General features: G+C 37.6%; 1 protein-coding gene across 5 annotated transcripts in view; it reads left to right on the top strand.

Annotated features, from left to right (window-relative positions):
• Positions 1-14437, top strand: part of LOC117420647 (lipopolysaccharide-responsive and beige-like anchor protein) — a 311185-nt gene that overhangs the window by 77542 nt on the left and 219206 nt on the right. For all 5 annotated transcript variants that reach the window (XM_034034155.3, XM_059028772.1, XM_034034157.3 and 2 more), the window contains 8 exons: positions 4029-5081; positions 5510-5679; positions 7347-7500; positions 7907-8087; positions 9256-9386; positions 12212-12319; positions 12611-12782; positions 13030-13456. In XM_034034155.3, the coding sequence (XP_033890046.3) occupies positions 4029-5081; positions 5510-5679; positions 7347-7500; positions 7907-8087; positions 9256-9386; positions 12212-12319; positions 12611-12782; positions 13030-13456 (2396 nt within the window). The remainder of the gene's footprint in view (positions 1-4028; positions 5082-5509; positions 5680-7346; positions 7501-7906; positions 8088-9255; positions 9387-12211; positions 12320-12610; positions 12783-13029; positions 13457-14437) is intronic.

Genomic DNA, 14437 nt, shown 5'->3' with positions numbered 1-14437 from the left:
TTCTTTTTAAACCCTGTTAAAGGTCTGAGTATTAGTTTTACAACATCCATGCAGGTACTGCTTTTAATAATGGGATCATATTTTTTAAACTAATTAAGACAGCACAATGTTATATGCCAAGTACCTGCTCTGGTAATTGGTAAAAGTTGAATGTCAAATTAAGTTAAAACAAATGACATGGCAAATGCTGTAGTTAGCTTGAAAAAAAAGTCTTTAACTAGCAGTGCGTTTAGAAGCTTTCTTCGCAGAGCAAACAGCTATGGATTAGCAATCAAATGATTTGGAAGATTAATGACTACCCTTGTTGCAAGCTATTTTAGAACAATACCTGCTAATTAATTGCAAATTATCAGGCTTTCTGTTACAAATGCAAATGCCTTTAGGAAGAAACTGTAAATTGCACACGGGTAACTTTTCCTATCCCAATTTGACTTTCTGTCTTCGCAGTACCTCTGATTAATGTACCACTTACTCATGTTGAAAAGTACAAAATCTGTAATGCAGGACGGGTATCAGTCTCAAGTTTTAGCAAAGACAAATGAGGCAGTAATGTTATTGGACTTTGTGAGGATTGATCCAAGACCAGTAGTATCATTTTTTTTTTTTTTCTCGGTTTGAAATATACAGTTCAAGGGATGAAAATAACTCAACTCATTGTGCTACAACTAAGCAACACAACAAACAGCTTTAACCCTGTGATTTAGAATAAGATATGTATGTAGTTTGCATTTTCACCTTTATCTGTTTTTTTTTTTTTTATTACGGGTGTGTTTATAAATGAGTATATGTTACAAGCTCCCTTTTGCAATACCAAGCATTGCCTTCAAAGCCTCCATTAACTGAAACAGCTTTCTAATGTGAAACAAATACTAATTAAATAAGTTGCACATTATGAAGGCACATATTTGGTTTGTCCAAATTACAGAATTCTTACAGACTTTGCATTGCTTTATAAAAAATAAAAATAAAAATCTATATCTATATACAGTGGCTCTCAAAACTATTCACCCCCCTTGGACTTTTCCACATTTTATTGTGTTACATGGAATCAGAATGGATTTAATTAGGAGTTTTTGCCAATGATCAACACAAAAAAAGTCCATAATGTCAAAGTGAAAAATAAAATCTACAAATTGTTCTAAATTAATTACAAATACAAAACAGAAAATAATTGATTGCATAGGTATTCACCCCCTTGAGTCAATATTTGGTAGAGGCACCTTTGGCAGCAATTACAGCCATGAGTCTATTTGGTCTCTACCAGCTTTGCACATCTGGACACTGCAACTTTTGCCCATTCTTCTTTGCAAAATTGCTCAAGCTCCGTCAAGTTGGATGGCGACTTTTGGTGAACAGCAATTTTCAACTCTTTCCACATTTTCTCAATTGGATTGAGGTCCGGGCTTTGACTGGGCCACTCCAGGACATTGACCTTTTTCTGTTTTTAAGCCACTCCAGAGTGGTTTTGGCTGTATGTTTGGGGTCATTGTCCTGCTGGAAGATGAATCTTCTCCCAAGTCCCAGGTCTCTTGCAGACTTCAGCAGGTTTTCCTCCAGGATTTCTCTGTACTTTGCTGAATCCATTTTGCCCTCTATCTTCACGAGCAGGCCCTGACGCAGAGAAGCATCACCATAGCATGATGCTGCCACCACCATGCTTCACGGTATGGATGGTGTTCTCAGGATGATGTGCGGTGTTAGGCTTGCGCCAAACATAGCTCTTAGCGTTGAGGCCAAAAAGCTCTATTTTGGTCTCATCAGACCATAGAAGCTTCTTCCACTTGGTCTCAGAGTCTCCCACATGCCTTCTGGCAAACTCTAGCCGAGATTTGATGTGAGTTTTTTTCAACAATGGCTTTCTTTTTGCCACTCTCCCATAAAGGCCAGTTTTGTGAAGCAACTGGGCTATTGTTGCTGTATGCACAGTGTCTCCCAGCTCAGCCGTGGAAGACTGTAACTCCTTTAGAGCTGCCATAGGCCTCTTGGTGGCCTCCCTGACTAGTGCCCTTCTCGTCCGGATACTCAGTTTTTGAGGACGGCCTGTTCTAGACAGATTCACAGAGACAGGTGTATTTAACCTGAAATCATGTGAAACACCTTAATTGCACACAGGTGGATTCCATTCAACTAATTATGTGACTTCTAAAGACATTTGGTTGCACCAGAGCTTATTTAGGTGTGTCATAGCAAAGGGGGTGAATACTTATGCAATCAATTATTTTCTGTTTTATATTTGTAATTAATTTAGAACAATTTGTAGATTTTATTTTTCACTTTGACATTATGGACTTTTTTGTGTTGATCAGTGGCAAAAACTCCTAATTAAATCCATTTTGATTCCATGTTGTAACACAGTAAAATGTGGAAAAGTCCAAGGGCGGTGAATACTTTTGAGAGCCACTGTGTGGCTCTCAAAAGTTTATTTATTTATTTATTTATTTATTTATATAAATAATATATCTCTATCTATCTATCTATCTAAGTCTAGCTTTCACGTAAATCAAATCTGTGCTCATTCTATTGCTTGTGTTCACTGTTCAGGCGACAAAAAATGTTATCTGGCGGTCCCATCCTTTTCGCTCTGTGTAAATGTTGCACACTGCATTGAATATTCTTAACTTAGTTGGAATGACTAAATAAAAAATAAAATAAAAAAGCTCAACCAAAACCACTGTTTTAGTACTTTTCATTTTTAACAATATAAAATATGTGCTACAGTGTTGCCAGGGATATAGGAATTTACTTAATATTTCCATACGGTTTTTGGAGAGGTTAGCTGCATGTAGTAATAGAAGTTAATGTGAAACAAAAAGAGGCTGTATTTGTAGCTTGACTTGTGAACTGTACCGTTGTGTGAGTGATTGATTTCAGCTCCATGTTGTTATATGGGTTTATTCAGCCAGGTTTAATATCTCACAAGACTGTATGCAAAAGGAAATTCCATTAACACTACTTCAGGACATAATGTGTACAGTCACTGTCATATTTAACCAAAATGCTATAAATCCTATCGACTGTGCGCCACCAATCCCGTTTAATTTACACATCACAGCCCACTAGAAGTGGTAAATAACATCTTCGCCTTCGTTTTCCGGTGTTTTTTATATGCACATCGATCGAAGTTTGGTGAATAAGTTGCGTTTAGTAATGTTTTGGATAGATTAATTTGCTACGAGGTAACGGTCAGGGACCAGCATTGGCATTTACATTTACTGGATCTGAGGATGACCCAAGCCCCAGTGCATTATTTGTCAGGAGGTTTTGTCAAGCAAAACTCTTAAACCTGCAAAATCGAGATGCCATTTATCTACAAAGCATTCAGAATGTGTGAAATAAATTTCTTAAACAAAAGAAACAGGAACTTTGTCATGCACAAAATAGCAACATTCCTTGCTGAGCTGGTAGCGAAGATTCAAGCCCAAGAATCTCATTGTTAGGTACATTATATTGAAACGTTATTTTCTACATGTACTTATACATATACACATCAAAATTAGTTTAAAAATAATGATGTGAAAAAATGCGTGGCAAGTGGTCTGTGGGAAAAATCCAAACACCAAGGTGTTCCCTACACTGAAAGGTTGGGAACCACTGGCCTCGAACAAAGAAGAATTAGGGTGTAAGTCTTTAAAATCTTAAAAGGAGTTTACAATCCTAACCAGTACTTTAAGCACAGTACAGAAACAGTACCAGATGACACAGTTGAAAATTAAGTGGTGATAGACTTGGGATAGAGGGAAGGAGACACTTCTTCACACAAAGAGTGATTATGGTATGGAATGGGTTACCTAGTCCTATTGAGGTAGAATCACTTGGATGCTTTAAGACCCTACTTTATAAAGTTTTGAGATCAATCAGCGACTAGGAACTGGATGAGCTGAATGGCCTCCCCTTGTTTGTAAATTTTCATATCTCATATTTCACAGTGTTTGCACAATTACTGATACTGTTGTCATTCTTTTTTTGCCATTTTTGACCACTTTTTAAAAAACTTTTTAAATTAAATTTGATTTAATTTGAATTTTTAGGTTACTTTTGAACAACACAAAGATAACCTTGCTCAGAAGTTCAGAGAGTACCAAAGACAAGGGGGTGAAGCTTCTGATCTAGGACACATAGGCCTCATCAGAACTATCTCTGGTGTCAGCAGCGATGTAGAAGCTGTGAACAAGGTAGAAGAGCAGATGAGCACCTCATATTCTCCTGAAGCAGTTCAGGGCCAGAATGCAGAAATGGTAACTTCCTCAGAGACTGAGCTTAAGACTGAAGATAAAGAACATGCTCCTGAACCAAAAGCTGAGGAAGAGAAAATGGAAGAGCCAGTAGTTACTGATGTATTTACTTTAGTGACTGATTCATCTCTGGCTGCAGAAGAGAAGGTTTCTACAGAGCAAGTGGAATGTGAGAAGCCTATTGATAAACCTACAGCTAAAACACTGGAAGAATCTGTAGAGGATCCCAAGAACCTGGTGGAGCGTACACTGAAAGACAACCCTGTGGATGAAACCAGCTCAGCAGAGGCCTTCTTGGAGCAGGTTACATCAGAGGCTTCTAAGAAACTGGAGGACAAAGTCTCTGGAACAGACAATGTGGAACAGAAAGAAGAAAGCAGTGGTGTGGCTTCTGCAAATGAGCAAATCAACGCTGATAATGAAAATCATGAAGACTCTGCCCCAGCAGCAGAGGAGCAGGTCACAACAGGCAAAGTAGATGACACGTCTCAACTCAAAGATGAGGAAAAGCCTGAAGACATGTTGACTCAACCGAAACCCGTGTCTGATACCTCTGGGTCTGAACTGCATGAAAGTGGGGAGAAGGTACATACACAGACAGAGGCAGAAGTGAATGATCAGTCCATTAAGGAGGTGGAAGAGAAGAGCGGTGATGCAGCAAAAGCTAATGGTGGCAATGATGCAGATCAAGGTCTTGCTGAGAGCTCCACCTCCACCGCCCCTACAACCACTGCTACCACTAGGACCAAAGAGATCAAGATAGCGAGACTGGATGTTTCAAGTGTGGCATCTGACACTGAAAGACTGGAGCTGAAAGCAAGCACAAGCCAAGAGCCAACTTCACCATCGGTAAGTTGCATGACCGGTCTGCTAATTTTATTTATTCAAGTGAGAATTTAATTTGGTCTTTCTGAAACTGCCAAGATTTCTTTATATTTGTAAGAAATACAGTAAAACGGTGTAGATATGATTGACAGGCGTGCTTTTGCACAACTAACCCATCAGACAAGCAAAAACAGGACATCCAAAGAACCTGATCATCATCATCTTCTTGTATGTCACAATTACTTTAATAATAATGATATCAAACAGACATTTTTTACCTATCTGTTTATCATTCCAGTAATACGTTATATAAAAAACTCATGAACTGTGCATTGCACACATTGATTATGATAGTCATGAATTTGAATGTAACTTTTTTTATTTGGATTACATGTAGCAGGACAGCTGGGTTGCTTGTTCCTGTTTTTGATTTGTATTTGCTGTTTTCAAAGGAGTCTGGTCAAGGACAAGAAGCAGCCTCTGGTTCTAGTGGACAGGGGAGAGATTCATCGGCAAGGTCCACAATGTTCCGCGTCCCTGAATTCAGGTGGTCTCACATGCACCAGCGCTTGCTCACCGATCTGCTCTTCTCCATTGAGACTGATGTTCAAATGTGGAGGAGGTGAGTGGCTTTAAACTGGGCTACTCTGTGGCTCCAGTGGATTGTTTAAAGTTCAAATCTAAATGTACCTTCTCCACAAATAAGTCATTAGGTCTATAAAATAGTAAGAGGAATCTTTGCAGATAAATAACTTAAGCAGGTCGGTGATCTGCAATTTCAGTTCTTATTATAAAATATTACTGTACTGGTAACAAACTGCATTTTGCTACAGTCATAACTATTCAAACATTAAAAATCCTAAAAGGTATAGACAATGTCAACCCAGGGGACTTCTTTGACCTGAAAAAAGAAACAAGGATCAGAGGTCACAAATGGAGATTAGATAAAGGGGCATTCAGAACAGAAAATAGGAGGCACTTTTTTACACAGAGAATTATGAGGGTCTGGAACCAACTCCCCAGTAATGTTGTTGAAGCTGATGGATGAGATTCTGGGATCAATAAGCTACTAACAACCAAACGAGCAAGATGGGCTGAATGGCCTCCTCTCGTTTGTAAACTTTCTTATGTTCTTCTTATGTTCTTATTTACTGTTTCTTTTGAGGCTTCATTTAATTAAGGCCAACAATTAATTATTTCACTTCAATAAGAAAACACAGAACCATCAGTTTTATAATGGATTTTAATTAAATGTACGGTAAATGGTAAACAATGCACATTCACAAAATACCCCTTTTTCCATTCAAGAATTAAATGGAAATCATTGTTTTTGTTCAATGTTGTATGTACGTTGCAGACAATCTACTGTATTCATTCATTCTCTTCACGTCTAGATGCAATTTTAGCCTACCTGAAAACTGAACAGAAATCATTATCGACGTACCTTAAAAAAAATGCTGTGTTCATTTTAGCACTTCATAGCTTTTACAGTCTCTTAAGTCTTTGTTTCCCTTTTTGCAGCCATTTTAGTAAATTAATGTATTGAAATTGTTCACGTTCGTGACACTGTGCTCAGTTAACTGTACAAGTATCACCGCTATACAGTAAAACGGGATATACACTTAAAATATTACACTTAAACAGTTTAAATTGAGTGATGGCAGCATTGGTAATGGTTTTGTATTTTGGAATTGAATAAACTTAGGTGGGATGTACACTTTAATGATATACACAAGTGGGGTAGACCTGTTCAGAAATATCTATTACAGTAAATTGGTCCTTGTAATAAAAGCTCACGATTCAGACCACTGTCAGTTCATTACCATATGGAGATAATATGAATGTAATGGAAGGGTTCCTCTGTACTATTATGTTATCTGTTTGTAGTGAACAGACGTGCTTAATGTACGTATTGAGTACCCAAGTAGAGCTTTTCACCAATGTGTTGATACAACATCCTAGCTCTTCTTAATTTCTAATTTTATATTGTTGATGTTACTCGTTCTGTGTCGCTGAGATGCAGAATGTCTGATAAATGGAGTCTGGGAAAGATTTAATGTGTCCCTACTAAACGCAATACATCTTTTTCAAAGATAACACGTTTAATGCTTAACCCTGACCCAATACCAGTATCATTAGAAGTTTTAGCAAGACATACAGTATGATCTTTAATTATTTTTTCTTATGTTATTTTAATGACTGTACTATTAGAGCTGCTGGTAATGTTTAGAAAGCTGTACAAAAACTTAACACTTCTGTGATTGACCAACACTGCAATTTTATTTTCAGTCATTCCACAAAGACGGTGATGGATTTTGTTAACAGCAGCGAAAATATCATCTTCGTGCACAACACTATTCATCTGATCTCCCAAGTGGTAGACAACATCATCATGGCTTGCGGTGGGATCTTGCCTCTGTTGTCTGCAGCCACCTCTGCTACGGTAAGTTGTCCAATTCCTCAGTGATTTTTTTATCTAGCTGTGCTTTGGAGTTTCTGTGTTTTGGAGTATTGATATTACAAGCCTACCATGCCGCTCCACTTCTGCTACATCACCCCCTTGAAACAGTGTGCCTACACAAAACCAATCTATCTTAGATTAGGCCATCGCTCTCTCTCATAATAAGACTCGGATTTCATCCTCTAAATTGATAGCGCTGCTTTGTGCAGCTGCCAGCTTCATTCCCGCTGTTTCTCATTTATGTCCTGCGTTATGAGAATGTACCTGTTAGATGTATTGCTGCTGTTATGCTGTAGAAGAGGGAGGACATAACTGTGTCAATTTTATTTTTCTCTGGCGATAATGTCTAATCTCTTGTAACAATCAAGCCCCTTTGTTTTCTTTGCAGCATGAATTAGAGAACCTCGAGCCAGCTCAGGGTCTTTCCATTGAGGCTTCTGTAACCTTCCTCCAGAGACTGATTAGCCTTGTAGATGTGCTGATTTTTGCTAGCTCTCTTAGCTTCACCGAGATTGAGGCGGAAAAGAACATTTCATCGGGAGGGATTCTGAGACAGTGCCTCAGATTGGGTAAAAGCATTGCAACACTATTCTTTTTGCTTCCATTTTCAAAAAAAATCTGAAATTGAATAGCTCGGGAGCCTTGTTACTCTCTTTTTTGTCTTTTTTTTCTTCTTTTAATGTTGTTGTTGTTATAACCCACTGTCAGCATAAAATGAAGTAGTTTTATATTGGATATTTCTAATGGTCTAGACTTAGCCCTGGGCCTGTTGTATTATATCCCATTACATTAGAGCAACAATGACAGTCCTGAGGTTACAGGTCTGAATAAAAGAGTTACAAACGCATACATTATTCATTTTTTTATTCCAGTTTTTCTCATTTCCTCATGTCATCTACACTATGAATAACAATCCATTTAATAAACAAGTAGACCCGAGTGCTTTCATTTGTGTAATGGCGCACATAGATTTATTTTTTTATTTTTAATGCACGTTATGAAAAAGTAAGTCAACGGAATGGTGCCAAGTATACTTGCGTGTTAAATGGAAGCCATGTTGCCTTTAAATTTATACTAGGCTATTACAGAACTAAGATATAGTGAAATGGAAGTCTGACCCTAGTCTGCTTTTAGAAGCATGGTTTTATGAAATTAATATTTTATGAGGTATGCTCTCCCTTGTGCTGCTATGTAATCGGATTTCTAGGTTGTAACAAGGTTTCTCTAACTTCTCTTTATAAATGGATATATGAATGCTGTAATAGAAAAAGCTAGTCCATTCCAAGATGAATAATTCCCATAATCTAAACGTTTCAGAGTTTACATTTGTCACTTGTCAAATGCATGGGGGGGTGGGCAAACCCTTGTGCTTTAAAAATGGCATGCAATACATCAGATTAAGAACTCGAACCGCCGTTGCTATGGCAATAAACTACAAGAAGTGATTTAAATACATAAAGTATACATGGCATATAGAGCTGCCCTCACCTTTTTATCGTATTTAATTATTTAAATCCCAAACTGCTGATATTGGTGAGGAATGCCATTGCTGCTGTTTCTAAAACAAAAGTAAATAATTTCATGAGAAGAAATGACCCTAGCTCTTTGTTGTTGTTTTTTTTTAAATTATTAAATATAATTATTTTTCATTTGTGATTTAGTATGATTTTGACCAAACTGTTTTTCATATTGTAAAGAATAGAATAGAATTGTTAATGTCTTCCCTCTGTTTGACAGTGTGTGCAGTGGCTGTAAGAAACTGTTTGGAATGCCAGCAGCTCACCCGTTTCAAGCCTGGTCTGGAAAATGCCAGGGGACAAAAAGCTATGCAAAGCTTAATGGGAACGGGAAAATCTGCCCCAGCACAGGCAAGTCTAATAATCTTACAGGCATAGATTGTCTGGAAAATGCAGTAAATTATCTAAAGTTTTTAGAACATCAAGGTTTCTAGATGGGTAATTTCATGGTGTTTGTAAATCTACAGACGCATACTGCTGTACTAATTTTAAATAAAAAAAAAATAAAAAAAATGTTCCCTGTTGCATTGTGTCCACTGCTTAATTAGAAAGTTAATGCACTAGACTTACTTCGCAAGGCATTAAACTGAAAATGTCTTAGTTATGTGTTAGAGCAGTGGTACTCAACTCTGGCCCTTGAGATCCATTCCAGTCATTGTCTTTATTTCAACCAGGCCTTAAATTAGTTAATTGCCTCTTAACCCTTAGTGGTCCATTTATTCAGCGCGTCTCAGGCGCGTCAGGTCCAATTTATTTTCACTCACGCAGTTTATTTGAGCTGTTTTAAAAGTATTTTTTTTCACAGTAAAACAGGTTTAAAAGGCCCTGCATATCAACAGGACACTCAGTACTGCATCTCCAGCCCCGCCCCACCCCTTGTTCGCTGTATTTTTTACATACCTCTACGTAGTAGTGCATACCGATAAATCATCTCGATCACTCGTTTTATCACCAAACTCCTCAATAATGCGATCTAAGTCACTATTTTATTACGATAACATCTAAAAAAAGCTCTGCAAATGTCTGTGATATTCTTTGAGCACTGGATGCAGAAGCAGCTGTCTTGTTTGTTTATGTCCGTGTTATCTATGTGGTGTCGGGGCTATCTGTATTCATGAGATACGCCCCTTTTTTTTCGGCTTCTCTCGTTTCCTATCGGTCTCACTCGGCCGTTGAATGGTTTTCTCTGCTTTTTCCGACCTAGAGACCTATTTTTTACGTCTTTTTGATGATGTCGGACAGGGTTCGACATTGGATCGAAAAAGGAAAATTGCAATGTTGGACCAGGTCCGACATAGGACCGCAAAGGGTTAATGGCTTCAATTAACTACGTTAGAACCTGCTTGGAGTAAAAACCTGGACTGGATTGTATCTCGATGGCCAGAATTGAGTACCACTGTGCTAGAGTTTACAGAGTTTCAAGGACCACACTGTAGCTTCTCCCTGGCACCATATCACTTCCAGTAATAAAGGTACATTTTCTATAGTTTAGCTAAAGGCTGACCGTGTGTGACTAACACAGTTCTAGGAAGAGCAAATTAGGTTTAAGCTATAGTGGAACTTGAAAAATATGTGTATATTAAGAAAAACAAAACAACCAAGAACATATCTTCAGCACAACTATAATGTTGCTAGTGCTGATAAGAGGTCAGAAAATTGATTTTAAAGCTCCCTTAATCATACTCTTTAAACACCTTTAATTGTTGTTTAATCCAAAATGTATTTTAAATAGCCTTTGGAATACTGGGACAGTTAAACACAGATCTTTAAAGTCACCTTCTTTGGCCACTTACAGTAAGCCCAGAATAAGGTTTTAGGGGCCTTTCTTCTCTGAATCGCTCATTTCCACAGCAGAAGTGAACTGGAGAGAAATATGATCATTGATTATGTTCTACAGCTTATTTTAATGGGATTGCTGCACTTAGTGAATTGTAAGTACTATCCTTTTTAAGGCACAGGTATCTTAGGAAGAATGTGTTTTTTCTTGAGGAGAGGAAGCTTATGAAAGAAACAAAATCCCTTTTTTATATTCTGAAAGCGCAACCCTTAATTTCATCAGTTCATATCAGATTGCATTCTCTGCAGTCCTTAATATATAAACCCAATTCTGAGCCCTCTTCTGTTTTTGAACTTTTAAATTTGATATATTGGCTTCCAGTAAAAATCTTGGTGCCTTTGCTGTCATCTTTATGCATTCTTAGCTCAGCAAATGTCAAATTTTATATTCAATAACCTTATATAAAAAAAGACACTTGCACAGAATTGTTAATAACCCTGTAATAGAACAGGTATAAGGGGTTAAACTACACAACCTCCCCACTCATTTACCTTTGAAACTAGGAGGAGAAAAATATAGCATCACTTTTTCATGTCGTCAATTCTCGTTAAAACGAACTTGAATTAGATCAATTTGCCGATACTACACATTTTCTACATGGTCCGAGGCAAATTTAGCAGTCGCTTACTGTTGGTGTGAAATATATTTTTTCGTCCTCCCAGGAAAGAAACGTGAATAAAACGAATCGCTCTAGTTACAACAGAGTGTAAAGAATATTGGGAATTGTATTAACTTGCATCCAGTTTAGTGCCTCTTTAGTGCTGTTTTGAGACTGCAGATCCTATGATGCACTTTAAGTTGCCGTAGTGCTCACACATCATATTCTTGCAGCGGTGGATAATGCACCACCATACAGAAAAAGAAAGATGTTGCTGCAGATTTAAACATTACCGTGAACACTATTGGAATACAATAATCCAGGCCTATGAACAGCAAACTAGATGCAAGTTGTCAGTGTTTCCAATTTGCTCTATACCTCAATTAAAAATGCCATTGAATAAAATGGGACATGCAGATTGCAAGTGCAGTTAATTTCCAATGTATACTTTTTAAGTATTCTGTTCTGTAATTGAAATTTGATTTCCATGTTACTGTAATTTCAATAAAAACTGACAGTATGCATTTGGCTTAGACTCCTGATAATTCGAATTACTGAGAATATGAATTTTTTTTTGCTGGTCCCTTAAATTCATATTAACGAGTATCTGTGCTGTGCTGCTTTACATTAAACCATGACATGATGATTAGGGAAACAAAGCAAGTATTTGCTGGAGCACTTTTTTAAATTATGTATTAATACTAAGACTGTCTGACATGGTAAGTTTTTGCTTTCACTTAGAGCCCAGTGGATGTTGTCATAGGTGGTATTTCACCTATAAGAGATCTTGATCGGTTGCTACAAGACATGGATATTAACCGTCTACGTGCCGTGGTCTTCAGAGATATTGTAAGTTCTCAAGAGCTACTGATTTTCAATACCTTACTTGCCTCTTTACTTGCTCCTAACCAGTATCTGAATGACCTCTTACGAATTTGCATGCATGTTTATTAGCACATGTTTTATTTTTTCAGAACTTTCATTGTTAAAGTAGCAGATGAGTCGTAGTTAAACTCGTAGCGTAGGTTCAATGTCTGTGTTGTGTGGCGGGTGTACGGCATTATGAATCGATATCACATCTCTAATCTATAATTACAGATCTCAGATGTGTGCACTACCTTTAGATGTTTTCTTTTCCAGGAGGACAGCAAGCAAGCCCAGTTTCTAGCCTTGGCTGTAGTGTACTTCATTTCAGTTCTCATGGTATCGAAGTACAGGGACATCCTGGAACCTCAGAATGAACGGAAGCCTCCACAACGCAGCCAATCAGTGAAGAGCACGAAAAGCGGGAGCGATGTGGCTGCATCTATAGGTTACTAGTGCATAATATGTTCAGTTAAATAAAAAGCAAACATAGTAGCCAGTTACTAGTTCTAATCAAACCTTTAACTATCTTGCAAAAGTGACCAGATATGTTATTTTTATTTTAGGTTTTTGACTGTTGAATGTTTATTTATTTATTTATTTATTTATTTATTTATTTAAGGAAATACTTTTGTGGATATTATAGTGGTCGATGTCATATAAAATCCCTTTTTTTTTTTTTTTTTTTTCTCTAGAGCTGGATAAGGGTGCCGATGGGGATAACGCCCATGCTGCTGCTGATTTTGAGAATGTCTCTTCTTTACGGAGAAGGGATTCTGGTATTGGAGAGGACCAGGCCTCCATTGCTGCCAGCGAAGTGAAAGCTGGGGCAGGGGCTGGGACTGAGGCTGTCATCGCTGGGCCCGACGCCATCAGTGAGGTGCTGTCCGCCCTCTCCTCTGAGGTGAAGAAATCCCAGGATTCCCTAGAGCAGGAGAACAAGATGTCCTCTTCAGCAGCTGCTGCCAATCAGGGCAAGAACGTGAAGGACATACTGCGCAGTCTGGTCAGCACGCCAGCTGAGGAAATGGTAGTCGACCCAGCCTTCCTTCCTCCAGCATTCTTGGGAGCTATGGGAGATGGTGCTACAGATAAATCTGTACAGTTCAGGTCATTTGACAGGTAAGCCTTTTTACAAACTCTAGATGTGGTATCTCTTGGTATAATCTTGTTATGTCATTAGATGCAGCATTAACAATGCAGATTAATATAAATTGTACCTGGAAAAGAATGAGTTTTCATCGCAGATCGTGCGTCAGCAGATAAAGCACTAGTTTGGTCATGTTTTTTGAATTCTAACCTTTTTCTGCTTGTTTTGTTTGTTTCTTTCTGTTTCTATTTATTTATTTTTGGTTTGTCTTTAATACATTATTATTAATGTGACTTTGCATGTGTCTGAAAGTACCGAACAGACAAATTTCAGTTCATGATGATTTAACATCTGTCATTAAAAATAAATAAATAAATAAATCAGTACTTAACTGCTTCTTAATTAGGAATTCCCTTTTCCTAATTTTAAAATATTAAATGACGTACTCGGATGAAGTCCTGCTTGTCATACATGTCATACATGGTATTTACAAAAAGTAAATACAATAAATGAATTTCTTATAAGCAATTATACTTTTAGCAGAAGGGAATGTGAACTACAAAAAAAACAAAAGTACCTATTTTCAAAAAATGTGTTTGACTGTACATTGCCAGTAAAGTCTAGAAATGTACCCAGTATTTGTTGCTCTAGGAAGCTGTTCCTTTTCAGAATGTCAGTTTTATTTTACAGGCCTGCTTTTTCATCTCGTCCTTTGTGGATTGTGAGGTTTTATGTAAAAACTCTCCTTAGAGTTAGAAATATAAATTCTCATCCCTGGGGAAATACCAGAGCAGTAATAGTTTAGTGGGATTTTGTAGGAACAGACATCTAGATGTGCTGTAGGACAGACTGGGTCTGGTTTGCATTTAAAATATTGTTCTGTGGCAGACACAAAGCTCTGTGAGCTAACATGCATTTGGGAGAAGGCACCTTGTTAACAGTTGTTCTCATGTTGTGGAAAGAGTAGTCTCTTGAAAATCTCTGGGAATTTCAAGGCATCCCTCTGATCCTGC

This window comes from Acipenser ruthenus, chromosome 1, assembly GCF_902713425.1.
Source record: "Acipenser ruthenus chromosome 1, fAciRut3.2 maternal haplotype, whole genome shotgun sequence".
NCBI lineage: Eukaryota > Metazoa > Chordata > Actinopteri > Acipenseriformes > Acipenseridae > Acipenser > Acipenser ruthenus.
Note: the sequence above shows the minus strand (reverse complement) of the source record. Positions and strands in the feature narration are given on the sequence as shown.